General features: G+C 36.7%; 1 protein-coding gene across 5 annotated transcripts in view; it reads left to right on the forward strand.

Annotated features, from left to right (window-relative positions):
* The first annotated feature begins 14,283 nt into the window (after positions 1–14,283).
* The window catches only part of LOC134321844 (cadherin-18), a 169,603-nt gene continuing 167,493 nt past the window's right edge, over positions 14,284–16,393 (forward strand). For 3 of the 5 annotated variants that reach the window (XM_063003681.1, XM_063003682.1, XM_063003683.1), the window contains exon 1: positions 14,284–14,532. In XM_063003681.1, the coding sequence (XP_062859751.1) occupies positions 14,284–14,532 (249 nt within the window). The remainder of the gene's footprint in view (positions 14,533–16,393) is intronic. The other 2 variants (XM_063003684.1, XM_063003685.1) reach the window with 1 other exon arrangement.

Raw genomic sequence — 16,393 nt, forward strand, 5'->3', positions numbered from 1 at the left:
TGCCCATCCCAGGTTGTATTCTTGAACATTATCTCATAGCATTACAGTATACACCGATCAGCCATAACATTAAAACCACCTCCTGGTTTCTACACTCACTGTCCATTTCATCACCTCCACTTACCATATAGAAGCACTTTATAGTTCTACAATTACTGACTGTAGTCCATCTATTTCTCTACATACTTTTTAGCCTGCTTTCACCCTGTTTTTCAATGGCCAGGACCCCCACAGGACCATTATAGAGCAGGTATTATTTAGGTGGTGGATGATTCTCAGCACTGCAGTGACACTGACATGGTGGTTGTGTGTTTGTGTGTCGTGCTGGTATGAGTGGATCAGACACAGCAACGCTGTATAGTTCAGAATTTTTAGTTACATATTTAATACAAGTCACAAATGTCATTTATTAATACTTTACATTTTATTTGAGTACATTTAGGAAGAGGATCACATTTGACAAGATTTTTTCACTAGCATAAAAAGCTCTGAGTTAAGCCTTAAATATAGCCTTTTTTTTACTATTATTTGATAAAACATGATGTTAAAATCCTAATAAATGCCCAAATAAGTTTACAATCCAAATGAATATTGTGGGTTGAGTCTACCAATTGTGAATTATTATGGAAATAAAATTGTTCCAGTAATGTTCAAAAGCCAAGGTTCCTCATTGTATGGGATGTACTTGTGTTCATAGCATGGGTTGGTAAAAAAGTCAAATTTTCCATGCACTTTTAAGGTCTATTTTATGTATTTCATAAATGTATTGGGGGGTTATGACAATGACAAACCATATGTCAACAATATGAGTATATAAAAAGTTTTAGAAAAAAATACTTTTTTATGTACAGTATGTGTGTATGTCTAATACTAAAACATTTCTTCAAATTCTGGGTAAACAAGGGAGGTAAATGTGTGTAGGCCTGTAATGACCTGATGCCCGTGTGTGAAGTGTGTTCTTGCTTTATACATAGATCTTACATAGCATGAGTAATTTAAATAAGACTTAATCAGTGTTGGGATTTTATTGAATTTTAAAAATATTTTTGTAACTTTCATGAATTTATAAGGGCTTTAAGGGCTTAAAGAAATCTGTTTGTTTAACAATATACATACAGTGACAGTTTATTAACTAAGCTACTACTACTACTAATAGGAAAGATAGTAATAATAATAATAATACTGGCGACACATTGGCTCAGTGGGTAGTACTGTCACCTCACATCAAGTAGTTCCTGGGTTCGATTCCCTGGTGATGCAATCTGGGTCCTTTCTGTGTGGAGTTTGCATGCTCTCCCCATGTCTGTGTGCTCTGGTTTCCTCCCACAAGTCTAAAGACATGCAGCCAGGTTAATTTGAGAAAAAATTCCCTAGGTATGACTGTGTGTGTAGTGCGTTTCCTGCCTTTCACCCATGATTTAGAACCTCCACGACCCTAAATAGGATAAAGCAGTGGTAAAACAGGCTGAATAATAATAAATATAATAATAATAAACATTTCTTATTACCATTCTTCCTTATTAATTCCAATGCTTAGCTTACCTGCCTACTATTGGATTACATTGGCTTTTGTAAATGATTTTTTCCTTTTTCGAGGTGTTCATATAAAAAAGGTACGAGTACTTTAATCTGCATGCAGAGTAAGCCAATATCTAAGAAGTGGTTCGCCGCATGCATACAGTATCGCTTCCTACCAACGCAGCCTAACACCCACACACTCAGTCATTTATCCATCCTCGACAATGCACACTGTTCCCCCTATACACACATAACCTACACATGCTGCTCATACTTTATTACATTTATCAACTTCACTAACGGGGCTTGGCAGGATGCATCTGACACACACACACATGCACACACACTTTTGCAGACTTTTTACAGATTCAGCAGACTTGATCACATCCTAATACCACTATTAATCATTGGCATGACACAAACAAAATCACTTCTGTAGGCTTTTACACAATGTACTGAGGGTGTATTGGAAGGCAAACAGCAGCGTTTCAGTTACAAACACCAGAATGGAATGCTGGGATATGGAAGATGGATGTGCATACGATTCAGCAGAGTTTGAGTGAAAGAGTAAGAGAGAGAGAGTGATGGGTAGAAATGGGAAGAGCTTTAAGGGTAAAAAGAGTTTTTATACAGTTTAAATTGCTCTCTGAAGAGTGCAGCAGATGAATGATTTCCCAGGTGTCCTCCTGTGATGAAGTCAGGAGAATATATTTCCTTTTATCATTTTTTTTCTAATAACTCCTCTTCAAGTTTATTTCATTCACAAATACACACACATACACAACTGTTGTGATTTTTTTTTATCTGCATATCTTTAATACATTTAATGTATTGTTAATTCAGTGCTTTGTTGTGTTTCATCATCTGGTGGGTTGATAGTTAACACTAATGATTTTAATTTAAGTACAATGTATTTTTATTGCATATGGCAGCAACAGCATAATTTTCTATACATATTGACATAGCCCATATTTTCTTGTTTCTTTTTCAAATCATTTAATTCCAGATGTTCCAGCAATTTTCCCCTGGTTCTAAGAGAATTAATTAAAAATTGACTCTGTAGCACTGTAATGAATTGATTCCTTGTGCCCAGTGTTTCTGTGTGGTGCCAAATCTTTCAGGGTCTTGATGAATCAGTTTGAAAAATATATAAATATAAAAATTACACTGTCTTTAGCAAAATTATAACTAGCAACTCATAATCTCATTTTTTAAAAGAGGAAGATGAGTTAGGAGATCAGTCTCAAGGAAATGAGCATAATGCTTATCTAATAAACTGCTATAACATTTTTGGCAGACTCAAACCACACGTTGGCTTATTGATTTTTTTGTTTGGTAAGTGTAATGAGCCTTTTACAGATTGTTTGCTCATTTTGGGGGTTGCATACAACAAAAACGACAAGGTTAAATGGCAGCTACAAAATCAACAGTGTTAGTCAGGCAAAGCTAACCATTTACATACATCTCAAGAGACAACAGATACAGACTAATCATGATCAGGGTAGTGGTGGGTTTGATTCATTGGGCGAAAGGCAGAAAACACCCTAAAAAGGTGACAAGTTCATCACAGGGCGGATACAAACTTTGAGCAATTTTTAGAGCTCTAAATTTCCAGACTGCATGTCTTTTGACTGTGGGAGGAAACCGGAGCATCTGGAGGAAACCCACACAGACACAGAGCATGCAGAACAGAGAGAACTCCACACAGAATAGATCCTGATTGTCCACCCAGGGAATCGAACCCAGGCCATTCTTGCTGTGAGGTGACGGCACTACCCACTGTGCCAATGTGTTGTGTATATATACACGGATCAGACATAACATTAAAACCACCTCCTTGTTTCTGCACTCACTGTCCATTTTATCAGCGCCGCTTACCATATAGAAGCACTTTGTAGTTCTACAATTACTGACTGTAGTTTATCTGTTTCTGCTTTCACCCTGTTCTTCAATGGTCAGGACCCCCACAAAACCAACACAGAGCAGGTATTATTTAGGTGGTGGATCATTCTCAGCACTGCAGTGACAATGACATGGTGGTGGTGTGTTAGTGTGTGTTGTGCTGGTATGAGTGGATAAGACACAGCAGCGCTGCTGGAGTTTTTAAATACCATGTCCACTTACTGTCCACTCTATTAGACACTCCTACCTAGTTGGTTCACCTTGTAGATGTAAAGTCAGAGACGATGGCTCATCTATTGCTGCTGTTTGAGTTGGACATCTTCTAGACGTTCATCAGTGGTCACAGGATGCTGCCTACGTGGCGCAGTTGGCTGGATATATTTTTGGTTAGTGGACTATTCTCAGTCCAGCAGTGACAGTGAGGTGTTTAAAAACTCCATCAGCATTGTTGTGTCTAATGCACTCATACCAGCACAACACACACTAACACACCACCATGTCAGTGTCGCTGCAGTGCTGAGAATGATCCAACACCCAAATAATACCTACTCTGTAGTGGTCCTGGGAGAGTCCTGACCATTAAAGAACAGCATGAAAGGGGGCTAACAAAGCATGCAGAGAAACAGATGGACTACAGTCAGTAACTGTAGAACTACAAAGTGTTTCTATATGGTAAGTGGAGCTGATAATAAAATAGACAGTGAGTGTAGAAACAAGGAGGTGGTGTTAATGTTATGGCTGATCAGTGTATTTATATATATATATATATATATGTGTGTGTGTGTGTGTGTGTGTGTGTAAATGTCTATTTTTACAAATTACAGGTGGTTTTCAGCTTCCTAATAATGTCTGAAATTAAAAACTGTACTTTTTGGCAGCTGTTGGATTAACCATCATGCCTATTAAAATAGTTGACTATAAAATGCACCAGGTTCTTTTGAAGAAAAGGCTACAAAATTACAGGGATATTTCATGAATATTTAAAGCGTTCTCTCTCTGTCTGCATCTCACGTCTCACTTCAATCCCACCTGTTTGTGTATATTTTTAATGGAAGCTGAGAATAACAGCACAAAGTCTTCATTAGCTACAATCAGCATACCGTGGAAAAATGTGAGACTTTTCTCACCCTTCTTTGTTAAATCCATCCCACAACACTTACATCCTACCTTCACTGCTATTGTGCTTGTGCTGCCGTTAATAGCTTTACTTCATGCACTACTGTTATATCCATATAAAGCATGTACTCATTCTTTTATCTCCAATGTTGTCCGAGAAATTCCAGTACGGTACAGTATTCTGCTTTGCCATGCTTCTATTTTGCATTTAATTTACTTTTTTTTCCCCAGATGCTTTTTTCCCCTGGCTAGTTTAGGGTGACTTGTTCTTTTATTCTGCTGTGATCATGCATTTTGTATACTTATTTCAAGCCTGCTACCTCTCTCCATTTCACACTTTGCTGCAAATGCATTTCTACAAATTAATTACGCTAAGAGAAGAAAAGGTTCTCAATTTTTTTTCCCTTTTTTGTAGCAGAAACCCAGTATATAATTTCTGATTCTAACCATTGCCTGTAAATTAGCTTTTTGTGATTCATCGGAGTTGGGAGTCAGGACCCCGGATAGCAACGATGGGTGGGTGGTGAAAGAGAGGAAAAGAGTCTTAAGGAATGATGTGTTTTAATTACAATCAGCAGCACAATCAGACCAACAGCCTTCTGATTGAAGAGTGCCTTTAAAGATGTCAACGTTCTCACTGCTGTTAAGCTCTCGAAATTGTAAACAATCCACTAAAGCGTGTCCAAGCAAGGAACATGCTATTTTAAAGATGTGATTTTGATCACCCTGGTTGTTAGTTATTGATACGATGCTTAATCTTTGGGTTATAAAACCTGGAAAATGTGTAAGTAATTGGAAAATGACTGTAGGAACTTAGCAGTTAAGGTTCTGCTGTGCTAATTAAATAGTTTTTACTTCGGGTCATCCTGCCACACTTGGGTTCTTAGTGCAGCGTTTTTAACAATTGTTGGTCCAGCCTGGTTGTCACTGATTTGTCTTGAGGTGAAAGATTAGGCAACATGCAAGTGCGGTTCTTAAGCACTTTTGGGGCAAACCCAGTATCCAAAACATTATCCATAGCATAGGTCAACACACAGGTAGACTGAGGCTGCATCCGAAATCACATACTTCCATACTAAACAGTACACGAAAGCAGTACGCGAGAGTGGGTAGTCTGTCCGAATATGTAGTATTCATTAAACAGTACGCGAAGAGTACCCAGATGACCTACTGCATGGGCGGCCATTTTTGAGTATGCAAACACAGCACACTTGCGGTCCGATAATCTATCCCATAATTCAACTGGAGCTACAAAAGTGTTCAAAGCGGAAGAAGAAAGATATCGGAAAGCGGAGTAAGACAAAAATTAAAAATGTTACGATTAAGTACAACCCTGAATAACGTTATAAGTAGCTTTGTGGAGAATGACAGAATTAATTTTGTCTGATTTCAAAATTGTTATAACTGTGGCGATGTGACGTCATGCATCATGTGACGTTGGTAAGATGACGGATGAAGTATGTCCACTGTTGTGTGCATACTGCACACGTGTGTACTGAAAGAGCTTACTGCTTTACCGGCCGAGCAATGCTCACTGCCTCAACTTCAGTACGTGTGTAGGTATGCGATTTTAGATGCAGCCAATAAAATTATGTAAAATACTGTCTGTAGCAGTGTAATGAACTGATGCTCTGTGTAGGGTGAATTTCTGTTTTGTGGGGGTTTTTTTGTAGTGCCAGATTCCTCAGGGCCTTAAATGAGATGATAAAGGGGAAAATATCAACATTAAGAACAAAAAAAGCTTTTACAAATACACTGCAAATTATAACTAGCAACTCAGATGAGTTAAGAGATCAGTTTGTTGTGGAAGTGAGCATAATGATCTAATAAACTGCTATAACGTTTTTTATTATTAATTTGTTTGGAATGTGGCAGATTCAAACCACATTTCGGCTTACTGATTATTTGTTTGGTAAGTGTAATGAGCCTTTTACAGATTGTCTGCTAATTTTTGGGGTTGCATACAACAAAAACGACAAGGTTCAATTGCAGCTACTGAACCAACAGATTTACATCTCAAGAGACGGCAGAGCCGGACTAAAAAATCCAGACAGAATGTCATGATTTTCCACCGCTCTTATAAACTTCAGGTTTATTCATTCATTTACTGCCTCTTTTACTGCTGTTTTGTCCTGGTCAGGGTCACCGTGGGTCTGAATCATTGGGTGAAAAGCAGAAAACATTGGACAGTTTGGCAGTTCATCCCAGGGCAGACACAAACACACTTTGAGCAGTTTTAATACCTCTAAATTTCCTGACTGCATGTCTTCGGACTGCAGGTCTTCGGAAAAGTCCACAATTAAAAGTCTCAGGTCAGAGATGACAAAACATCAACAAAAAGACTAAGAATTTTAAAATAATGAAATGATGTAGCACAAACGAAATGGCAACACTGCAAAGAACAAGAACACACTGAGGATATTAATACAGACACTTGTCAAAGGGAACATACTCATCACATTAGGGAATTGAAAACAAAAACAAACAAACTGAGACGTAAAATGTCGCCATGGGAACTGGGCCAAGAGGAGAGGGTGAAACTGTGACATTAAGGATAAAAGCGTTTTCCAACTAGGGCTGGGTGGTATGACCAAAAATTTGTATCACGGTATGTTTTTCATACTTTTTTTCAGACTTTTAATATGTCTGTGGCAGATTTTACTGTCATAAGATAGATATAAAAAGTTTTAATGTCATCATGTATATAATAAAGGTTTTGAGTACTATAAGCTTTGCTTGGCCCCACAAAATAACACAATATATGATGGAATCAGTACGCGTGAAACAGGTGCAATATATACAATGTTTATTGTTTATTGAATATTTAAGTATTGTACAATTACCCTTAGCTCTCCCTTTAATGACATTTGAAAAGTGGACGACCTTCAATATCTTTAATTCCAGTTTGCTTATAACGTTGAAATAGCGACATGAAGTATTTTCGCCCTGTAAGACAAACCTGGAATCCAGTGTTTTAAGTGTTGCTCTGAAAGTTTCTTTCTCGACTGTCTATAGAGGAATCGTGTCCTTGCATATGTGGATTGTTACTGCATTCGGCTCGACAAACTGTGCAGTATACAGTGTTTTAGTCTGCCGACACGCCTCATTTCTTTGGGAGGTTCTTCTGGTGCATATTTGGTCTTCCTCTCTTTATCTTCCATCTGTTTTTTGTTTATTTTTTTCACCATATTAAGGAGGCCTCTCTCATCTGTTAACACTGTCATGCTAACGCCAACTGGCTAACTACTTAATCTGCACAACACTCCATAGTGCTTTTTGCGGCTTTCATATTATATCATTTACTGCCTTTTGAAGCCTACAGCTGTTAAGATTAACTATGTTACAATATGGCAGTATATGAAAAATCCATACCGCCCAGCCCTAATTCCAACTTTATTAATAAAAATATAAACATCTGTGACTAAATTTTATTAAGGAAAATGTAAAATTTAATTTTCAGTTCTAATTACAATTTACCAATAACATTTTCTCCTTAAAATTGTACCCATAATTATCAAATTTTATAAAATTTAGATTCTATTTTCCAGTTACATTTACTGCCCCTCCATAACTTTGCTTTATTTACTTCTTGGCTTTTCTTTCTTTCTTTCTTTGCTTTCTTTCTTTTTTTTTTTTCTTTTTAATTTTTTCTTTCTTTCTTTTTTTTCTTTTTAATTTTTCTATCTTTCTTTTTTCTTTCTTTCTTTCTTTCTTTCTTTCTTTCTTTCTTTCTTTCTTTCTTTCTTTCTTTCTTTCTTTCTTTCTTTCTTTCTTTCTTTTTTTTTTCTTTCTTTATTTCTTTTTCTTTCTTTTTTTTCTTAATTAATTTTTTTACCCATACCCCTCCATAACTTTGCTTTATTTACTTCTTGGCTTTTCTTTCTTTCTTTCTTTCTTTCTTTCTTTCTTTCTTTCTTTCTTTCTTTCTTTCTTTCTTGTTTTTTCTTTTTAAACGTTTCTTTCTTTTTTAATTTTTCTTTCTTTCTTTTTCTTCTTTCTTTTTTTAATTTCTCTTTCTTTCTTTTTTCTTTTTCTTTCTTTTTTTAATTTTTCTTTCTTTCTTTTCTTTTTCTTTCTTTTTAAAATTTTCTTTCTTTCTTTTTTTAATTTTTCTTTCTTTCTTTTCTTCTTTCTTTCTTTCTTTCTTTTTTTCTTTCTTTCTTTCTTTCTTTCTTTCTTTCTTTCTTTCTTTCTTTCTTTCTTTCTTTTACTTTCTTTTTTAATTTTTTTTTTAATTTTTCTTCCTTTTTTAATTTCTCTTTCTTTCCTTCTATCTTTCCTCTTTCTTTCTTTTTTCTTTTTTTTCTTTCTTTTTTAATTTTTCTTTCTTTCTTTTACTTTCTTTTTTTTTCTTTCTTTTTTAATTTTTCTTTTTTTTATTTCTTTCTTTTTTTCTTTATTTCTTTTTCTTTATTTTTTTTTTTTCAATTTTCTTTCTTTCTTTCTTTCTTTCTTTCTTTCTTTCTTTCTTTCTTTCTTTCTTTCTTTCTTTCTTTCTTTCTTTATTTCTTTCTTTTTCTTTCTTTCTTTTTATTATTATTATTTGAAGGTGTCAGCATTCACACAACCAGTTCTAATGATTTCCATATAAAATTTAATCATGATTTATAGCTGTATGTAATCATAGTAAATGTGATTGGTGTGCACAGTTAGGGTAGTATAGGATGTCCTGGTCCATGTAGATCAATTGAGAGGCTATTAAGACGTTATGTAAGGGAGGTATGTGGTTGAGAGGACAAACTGATATTCTTCTTTATATTGACTCTGTATGTTTGTGTATTATTTTTTCTTTACTATTTTGTTGCTGACACCTCATTCACATGATGACAGATAAACACTCTTGATCCTTATGCTTTGCAGCTCATAAGTGTATCAAGTAATTTACAACTCTTGAAATTCAGTCTCTTCTATTTTCCTTATTGTTTTACATTATTCACTCATCCATCATTTTCATTCTTTCCTTTACTGTAATGATGGCTTTAGGTTATGCTGTGGAGAGCATAAACGATGTAGAGAAATAAACTTCTAAACATATTCATCTGGATTCTAATCCATTTAGAATAGAATAGAATGCCTTTATTTGTATACATATACAAGTACAACAAGTTTACAGTACAACAAAATTATTTTTTGCATATCCCAGCTCGTTTGGAAGCTGGGATATGCAACTGGGAGCTGCAGTTTTGGTGATGCTCTGACCCAGTCGTCTAGCCAGCACAGTTATTCTACTGAAAGAGGCCACAGCCATCAGGGAATACCTTTTCCATGAAAGGGTGTACATGGTCTGCAAGAATGCTTAGGTAGGTGGTATGTGTCAAAGTAACATCCACATGGATGGCAGGACCCAAGGTTTCCCGGCAGAACATTGCCCAAAGCATCACACTTGCCTTCTTCCCATAATGCATACTGGTGCCATGTGTTCCCCAGGTAAGCACTGGCCATCCACGTGATGTTAAAGAAATGTGATTCATCAGACCAGGCCACCTTCTTCCATTGCTGTGTGGTCCAGTTCTGATGGTCTTGTGCCCATTGTTGGCACTTTTGACGGTGGGCACCCAGACTGGTCTGCACTGTGTATTCTGACACCTTTCTATCAGAACCAGCATTAACTTCTTCAGCAATTTGAGCTACAGTAGCTCGTCTGTTGGATCGGACCACACGGGCCAGCCTTCGCTCCCCACGTGCATCAATGAGCCTTGGTCACCCATGACCCCATCGCCGGTTTCTCACTGTTCCTTCATTGGACCACTTTTGATAGATACTGACCACTGCAGACCGGGAACACCCCTTAAGAGCTGCAGTTTTGGAGATGCTCTGACCCAGTCATCTAGCCATCAAAATTTGGCCCTTATCAAACTCACTCAAATCCTTACACTTGCCCATTTTTCCTGCTTCTAAAACATAAACTTTGCCTAATATATCCCACCCACTAACAGGTGCCGCGATGAAGAGATAATCAGTGTTATTCACTTCACCTGTCAGTGGTTATAATGTTATGCCTGGTCATAATGGTGTACATATTTGCAAAGATACAAATGATACAATGCTTTTGCTTTTTTTATTAAATGATTATTATTGTACGATATACTCATAATCCAACAGCTCATGTATCTGGCAGTTCTGGAATGGCAACCTATAAATTGCCCTGGTGTACTGCATGTGTGAGTTTACCTGCTTTTGAAGTCATGCTGTGCTGTGGTCCATTTGTTCTGTAAAGTCGTGTGGGCACATGGAGACACTTTGAAGTGAAAGCCCACCTGCTAGCTATTGAATTCATTCAGCTTTGATCAACATCACTTCTTTCTGTTGTTGTATGTTATTTTCAGGAACATTTAAACTGAAAAGTTACTCCTAATAAGGCTTGATTTTCTGCCACAATGTAACAAATGCGCCTTCGATAAAGCTGGATGCGGTGCCAGCCTGTGACAGTGCTTCATTAATCATTATACTTGTGAATAGCCAGTAGTTTGGACATTGGTTTGTGAGTCTTCTTATCCTTGAAACAGTTAATACTGCTACTATTACTTCGACTATTAGAAGTTCTATTATAGTATTACTACTTCCATTTTAATTTTTATGAACTGCTTAATCCTGGTCAGGGTTGCAGCGGATCCAGCACTGGGTGAATGGCAGGAATACCCTAAAGAGGGCACCACCCAGCCATGACCTGGCTGACCAATAGCACTGCTTTTATTTAAACCTGGATCTCAGAAATAGTGGACTACCATATTAGACCACTGCATCACCTAAGTGCCTTCTACTACTACTACTACTACTAATAATAATAATAATAATAATAATTTATTTTCATCAACTGCTTTATCCTGTTCAGGGTCGGGGTAGTTTTAGTTTCACAAGGCCAATTCGTTGCAGGTCTTTGGTCATCAATCTTAATTGATTGATTGATTGATTGATTGATTGTGTAATCATCCTAAACATGCCTTTCATTCTCTTGCTCAAAAAACAAGTGCACTAAATGTATTGGGACACTTTTGGCAATAAAGGTATTGGGACACACCTTCTAATTTCTGAATTGATGTGTTTCAGCCACAGCAATTGCCAACAGGTTAAAAAATCAATTATAAGCAAGAAAATAAATTATATGCTTCCAACTTTGCAGTTTCCTGTTCCAGTATGACTGTGCCCCATGCATGAAGCCAGGTCTATGAAGACATGAAGAAAAGCTTGGTTTAAAGAAGTTCCACTGGCCTGCACAGAGCCCTGACCTCAGCCCCACTGAACAGCTTTAAAAACTCATGGCCAGGTGTCTAAATACTTTTGTCCATATAGTGTACTTACAACAGTCTAACAAGACAAGTGTTGGTGTGAGTAAGTGGAGGTGCTTTGCTGGATAAGGACCTAGAAATGTTCTGGAATCATCACTTACACTTTTTTAGGACTTCTTAAGATGGATACAAGATCATCTGTCTGAAAGCTGACGCTGAGGTGTAATAAAGTTATGGGGCAGTTGTAGCCTAGCGGTTTAAATACTGGACTAGTAAGCAGAAGGTTGCTGGTTCAAACCCCACCACTGTCAGGTTGCCCCTGTTGGGCCCTTGAGCAAGGTCCTTAACCCTCAGTTGCTTAGACTGTATACTGTAAGTTGATGAAAATGTAAATGTTATGAAGCAGAGCTAAAATTGAGACTACAAAGGCAAATACGTATATGAATTGTTGATGATAAAGAGAATTTAAGTTGCCTAGTCAAAATCCTCACTCGATGAGCAGTTCATGATCAGAACCCCAGCACTGTGTGTGGATAGAGTTCTTAATATGGGTATGGACATAAACAACATGTTGAAATAAAAAAAAGCAAGTGCACTATATGTATAAAAGTATTGGGACACTCCTTCTCATTTTTAGATTGATGTGTTTCAGCCACAGCAATTTCTAATTGGTGTAGTAAATCAATTATATAAAGGAAATTATATGTTTTCAACTTTGCAGTTCCAGTATTGCTGTGCATAAAGCAAGGTCTATGACATAAAGGACAGCTTTGTTTAAAGAAGCTGCAGTGGCCTGCACAGAGCCCTGACCTCAGCTTAATTGAACAATTTTGAAAGCTCATGGCCAGGTGTCTAAAAACTTTTGTCCATATAGTGTACTTACAACAGTCTAACAAGACAGTGTTGGTGTGAGTGTGTGGAGGTGCTTTGCTGTATAAGGACCTAGAAATGTTCTGGAATCATGAATTACACTATTTATTAAAAAACTTAGATAGATATGAGATCATCTGTCTGAAAGCTGACGCTGAGGTGTAATAAAGTTATGGGGCAGTTGTAGCCTAGTGGTTAAAATACTGGACTAGTAAGCAGAAGGTTGCTGGTTCTAACCCCACCACTGTCAGGTTGCCCCTGTTGGGCCCTTGAGCAAGGTCCTTAACCCTCAGTTGCTTAGACTGTATACTGTAAGTTGCTGAAAATGTAAATGTTATGAAGCAGAGCTAAAATCAAGACTACAAAAGCAAATATATATATGAATTGTTGATGATAAAGAGAATTTAAGTTGCCTAATCAAAATTGTTCTTACTTACTTGACGAGCAGTTCATGATCAGAACCCCAGCACTGTGTGTGGATAGTGTTCTTAATATGGGTATGGACATAAACAACATGTTAAAACTAAAAAAAAGCAAGTGCATTATGTAGATAAAAGTATTGGGACACTCCTACTAATTTTTAAATTGATGTGTTTCAGCCACAGCAATTGCTAACAGGTTAAAAAATCAATTATAGAAAGAAAATTATATTCTTTCAACTGTTCCAGTATGACTGTGTCCCTGTGCACGAAGCCAGGTCTATGAACACATAAAGATAAGCTTGGTTTAAAGAAATTCCAGTGGTCTGCAAAGAGCCCTGACCTCAGTCCTACTAAACAGCTTTGAAAGGTCAAGTCAGGTGTATAAATACCTTTGTCCATATGGTAAACGTAAACAGTCTAACAAGACAGTGTTGGTATAGTGGAGGTACCTAGAAATGTTCTGGAATCATGACACTATTTATAAAAAACCTCCTAAGATGGATATGAGATCATCTGTCTGAGAGCTGATGCTGAAGTGTAATAAAGTTATGAGGCAGAGGTAGCCTAGCAGTTAAGGTACTGGACTAGTAAGCAGAAGGTCACTAGTTCAAACCCAATCACTGTCAGGTGCCTTTTACTCTCAATTGCTTAGGCTGTATAATGTAAGTTGCTGAAAATGTAAATGTTATGAAGCAGAGCTAAAATCAAGACTACAAAGGCAAGTACTTATATGAATTGTTATGGATAAACAGAATTTAGGTTGCCTAAATTGAACCTATGATGAGCAGTTTTATACCCAGATCCCTAGCACTGTGTGTGGATAGTGTTCTTAATATGGGTATGCGCATAAACTGCCAAATAATTTAATTATTAAACTTGGACTTACACTTTCTTTTTTTTTCAGGTACATCAACATGTGTTCTGCACAGCTCTGCTAAAACAACACCTACTGTCTCCAGAATCTAGACCCCATAACTCTTTGATGCAAATGCTTTTATCCTGGCCTGTTGATATGGATGACTGAAACATGAGTACCGCCAGACCTTTCAGGGCCTCTGAATCCAGACATTTCTTTTCATGGATCTAACTGGAAGAGTGGATGAGTAAGACTCGGACAAGGATTTATAGGATTTTACACGGTTTGGGAATATATCAGTTGGAATATTACAATTCTTTGGGTAAACACGTTCATTTGGAATACTGGGAAATTGTGTTTTTTTTTCACCATCATGAAGGTGAGCCCAACTTCCTGTTTGTGTCCTGTACTTCTGTGTCTTTGCTTCTTGGAAAGAGGCTATGGGGCAAGTCACCATGGCCAAGTCAAAATGATCACTAGGAACCATAACATGACTCGCAGTCGCAACCACACAAAAGATGAAGAGACTGAGGTCCACCACAGACCAAAGCGAGGATGGATATGGAACCAGTTCTTTGTACTGGAGGAGCACATCGGGCCAGATACACAATATGTTGGGAAGGTAAGCACTGTATATGTATAGCTTTCAGACAGATAGGGTTCATGAATAAATAAAGCATGTTTATATTGTTACTAAACCCATATTTTGGTAGTTAGCAGTTCTCAGTTAGGTTAATGTGACTGATGTTAATGTGTTGGAGCTATAAAACGTTGCCTTTTCTGGTGTTTTACAAGGGGTTGGGTTCTATATTTTTTATAAAATATCTAAATGTCTGGGATGGATGGAACTAAGATGGAGCTGCTTCTGTTGATAACTATTAATTCCAGATTTAATTTGATGAAGCTATTGTTGCGATCCGTCTTACCTGATGTGCTCCACCAATTTAAACAAAGCGCCATATTGGTTTTGTGACATAGGGCAGCCACCTGTGAACTGGGTCTGCAGAAACACAAATAACTGCTCATAAATAGAATGGTTTGAAATGGGCCTGTGTTTAGGATAATTTGTACAGTGAGAATAATCGAAACATGTAAGTTAAATGTTGTTTGATAAGTTTGGGGTTTATTCACCTGTGTTGAGTTGTTGGGTATAATTGGGGACCCTGCCCATTTTTGTGCGTACAATCAGCTTCAGGTAGTTCCTATACCTGTTCTTTAGCCCACTGATTCACTAATCTCAGTCTGTCTCAATGCCACATTTATTATTATTATTATTGTTATTATTGTTATTATTATTATTAGTAGTATTATTGTTAACAATAAGTAATGAGTTTAATAAGAATTTACATATGAAAAAGTCTTCTTACAGAACTGTATATAACAAAGCCCTTTAAAATACCACATAAAACTAAATAACATTTTGTTTAGCATCAATATTAAATATTATTATCCATCCATGGTCAGTAATTTTCAGTGTTCTTAAGTGTAGTGCTTAAACATTTCCTCTGTTAAACATTGTTAAATCAAATTTAGACTCGTAAATATGTAGGTCTTTATCATCTGTTGTTGAGCCATTTTTAAATAGCAATAAGTTAAAGCCTAAAGCTCAAAGTTTGATCTTCACAAAATGAAATAGAAATAGCTGATTATGTTTTGTTGGTGAATAGTGATAGAAGTGGTGACATTATCAATGATAAATCGATTAATTAACCTGCAAAGAAGTCATGGTTCAATGATGTTGGTTAAAAATGTCATTAAACTCATTTTCAACTGCACTTGCTCGATTTACAAGATATGCACATATAGAACGCCTTTGTCATTTATACATACACAGGTGTACAGTACAACAAAATTCTTTCTTTGCATATCCCAGCTTGTTTGGAAGCTAAGGTCAGAGCGCAGGGTCAGCAATTATACAGCGCCCCTGGAGCAGAGAGGGTTAAGGGCCTTGCTCAAGGGCCCAACAGTGGCTGCATGGCAGAGCTGGGATTTGGATTTCTCAACCTTTCAGTTATTATCCCAAAGCCCTACCCACTAGGCTATCACTGTCCCATATGTGTCTAAAAGAGGAGCATTGCATTGTGGAAGTTGGGGTCTGTTTGAGATGTGGATATTACTCTGATTATCATTTTATAATAACCACATTAATGTCAGAAAAAAACTATAAGACCAACTACCTTGTAATTAATTACAAGTAGCATGTTTAGTTAGTGCTTGTAATGAACTCTGAATGTAAAAAAAATCTACATTCGGAATGCTGATCCAGTTTTTGCTCATCGTAATGATTCAGATTACTGCCATGTTCACCATGGTAAGTTGTTTTTATTTAATAAAGCATGGAGATTTGTTGGTATAAAATTCAGTGATGTGTTTAAATCTTGATGGGACAACTGGTTAACTGTTGACTGATGATGGTGGATTATCAATAAAATAATGGCAAAATTTGCATCCCTACTGTATATGATTGTACAGTACTGTGTGTT

This window comes from Trichomycterus rosablanca, chromosome 10 (genome assembly GCF_030014385.1).
Source record: "Trichomycterus rosablanca isolate fTriRos1 chromosome 10, fTriRos1.hap1, whole genome shotgun sequence".
In the NCBI taxonomy this organism is placed as follows: domain Eukaryota; kingdom Metazoa; phylum Chordata; class Actinopteri; order Siluriformes; family Trichomycteridae; genus Trichomycterus; species Trichomycterus rosablanca.